The sequence below is a fragment of the Atta colombica genome, unplaced genomic scaffold, assembly GCF_001594045.1.
Source record: "Atta colombica isolate Treedump-2 unplaced genomic scaffold, Acol1.0 scaffold83, whole genome shotgun sequence".
NCBI lineage: Eukaryota > Metazoa > Arthropoda > Insecta > Hymenoptera > Formicidae > Atta > Atta colombica.
This window is the reverse complement of record NW_017259576.1, coordinates 1,656,667-1,658,106: the sequence shown is the minus strand read 5'-3', so window position 1 is coordinate 1,658,106 and position 1,440 is coordinate 1,656,667. Positions and strand designations below refer to the sequence as shown.

General features: G+C 28.5%; 1 protein-coding gene across 1 annotated transcript in view; it reads right to left on the bottom strand.

Moving 5' to 3' along the window:
- Positions 1 to 1,414, bottom strand: part of LOC108692841 (WD repeat-containing protein 66-like) — a 7,094-nt gene extending 5,680 nt beyond the window's left edge. Inside the window, exons 1-5 of the mRNA XM_018201345.1 lie at positions 1,265 to 1,414; positions 1,032 to 1,178; positions 849 to 952; positions 603 to 757; positions 259 to 368 (exon numbers count right to left, since the gene is read on the bottom strand). Of these exons, the coding sequence (XP_018056834.1) occupies positions 259 to 368; positions 603 to 757; positions 849 to 952; positions 1,032 to 1,178; positions 1,265 to 1,414 (666 nt within the window). The remainder of the gene's footprint in view (positions 1 to 258; positions 369 to 602; positions 758 to 848; positions 953 to 1,031; positions 1,179 to 1,264) is intronic.
- Positions 1,415 to 1,440: the final 26 nt, after the last annotated feature.

Here is a 1,440-nt window from a genome sequence, read left to right as displayed (position 1 = left end):
AAGGTGATGTTTATATTATCCTTTTTGCACAATCAATACAAAATCTAACTATATTGTAACATCTAACTTTTAAAGAATAAAACTTGAAATTTTATGTAAAAGTAAAGATTGTAATTTTGCATGAAATCTTTTTTACCTTGTTATCTTTATTATCTCGAAACTCTATTTTATTTATTTATATTATTATTTCGTTATTTCGTTCCAACTGAGATGTAATATGATTATATAAATATATATAATAATATATTTTTCACTAACCCAAGTTAGGAATAAAACATGATGATCGGTCGTTAATGCAAATTCCGGACATTCGTCGTTGAAAGTTATTTCCTTGACACGTTCAGTAATGTTGATTAACGGAGTCGATGCTAAATATTTTTTAAATTAGCTAATTCTGGATTATTCAACAATTATAATTATTCTTAAAAATTTTAATTATAATGATCGTATTTTTGGTATAAATAAATAGTAATTATATGATAATATAAAAGATAATTTTCGATAATAATTAATATAAAAATATATATTAATATTTCATATTTGTATTTTGTATTAAATTTTTTAAGACGAGAAAATAATGAATGAATGTACAGAAGACAAACCATCTGGTTTATCTCTTCCATAAGTCCATAACCAGAAATGCACATTCTGACATTTTCCACTGCTAACGGTGACTATTTGTTTAGCATTAGGACTAATAGCAGCAGCTGTGATATCTTCATTATTATGTGGATTAAATAAAGTGCAAATGGAAATCCTAAGAATATTGATAATTCTGTTAATTTAACACGTGAGTCTTAAAGTAATACTCGACATAACTTTGCAATTTCAGAAAAAACAATAATTACCCCTTTTCTGTATCCCAAATCATTACGACATTATCCTTTCCGGAATCCGCTGTTAGTAACCACTTGCCGTTACGCGAAGTTGACAACATTTTAACAAAATTTCGCTAAAAAGAATTATAGGATCATTCTTCAGTATTATTTGTAATTAGTGTTGTTTCGTGGCAAACTCAAACGTATACCAACGTGACCTAGGAGTGGTAACATTTTCTTTAAATCATAATCGTAAATTACCGCTACGTGCGAACAGGCGTACGCCAATAACGTACGCTTTTTAGTAGTTAGATTTATGACCGGTACTTCCGGATTTAATCCGAAAGACCACCGTAGTTTCTGAAGAAAAACAATAATTTTTGTTAAATAAAAAAATGCTAAATCTGTCAATGATACACTATTTTTTTAAATATTTTTTTACTTACGAATGGACAGATATCTTTCTCTGTGAATCCTTGTTCGCGACATTTTTTCTTCACAGTTATTTCAATGCTTTCCGTATCTTCAGTATCTTCAATAGTTTCGGCTTGAGATCGACCGACAATCGACGGAAAAGCGGCAGTATATATCGCCATTTTATAACAAATATCAAATTAGTTTA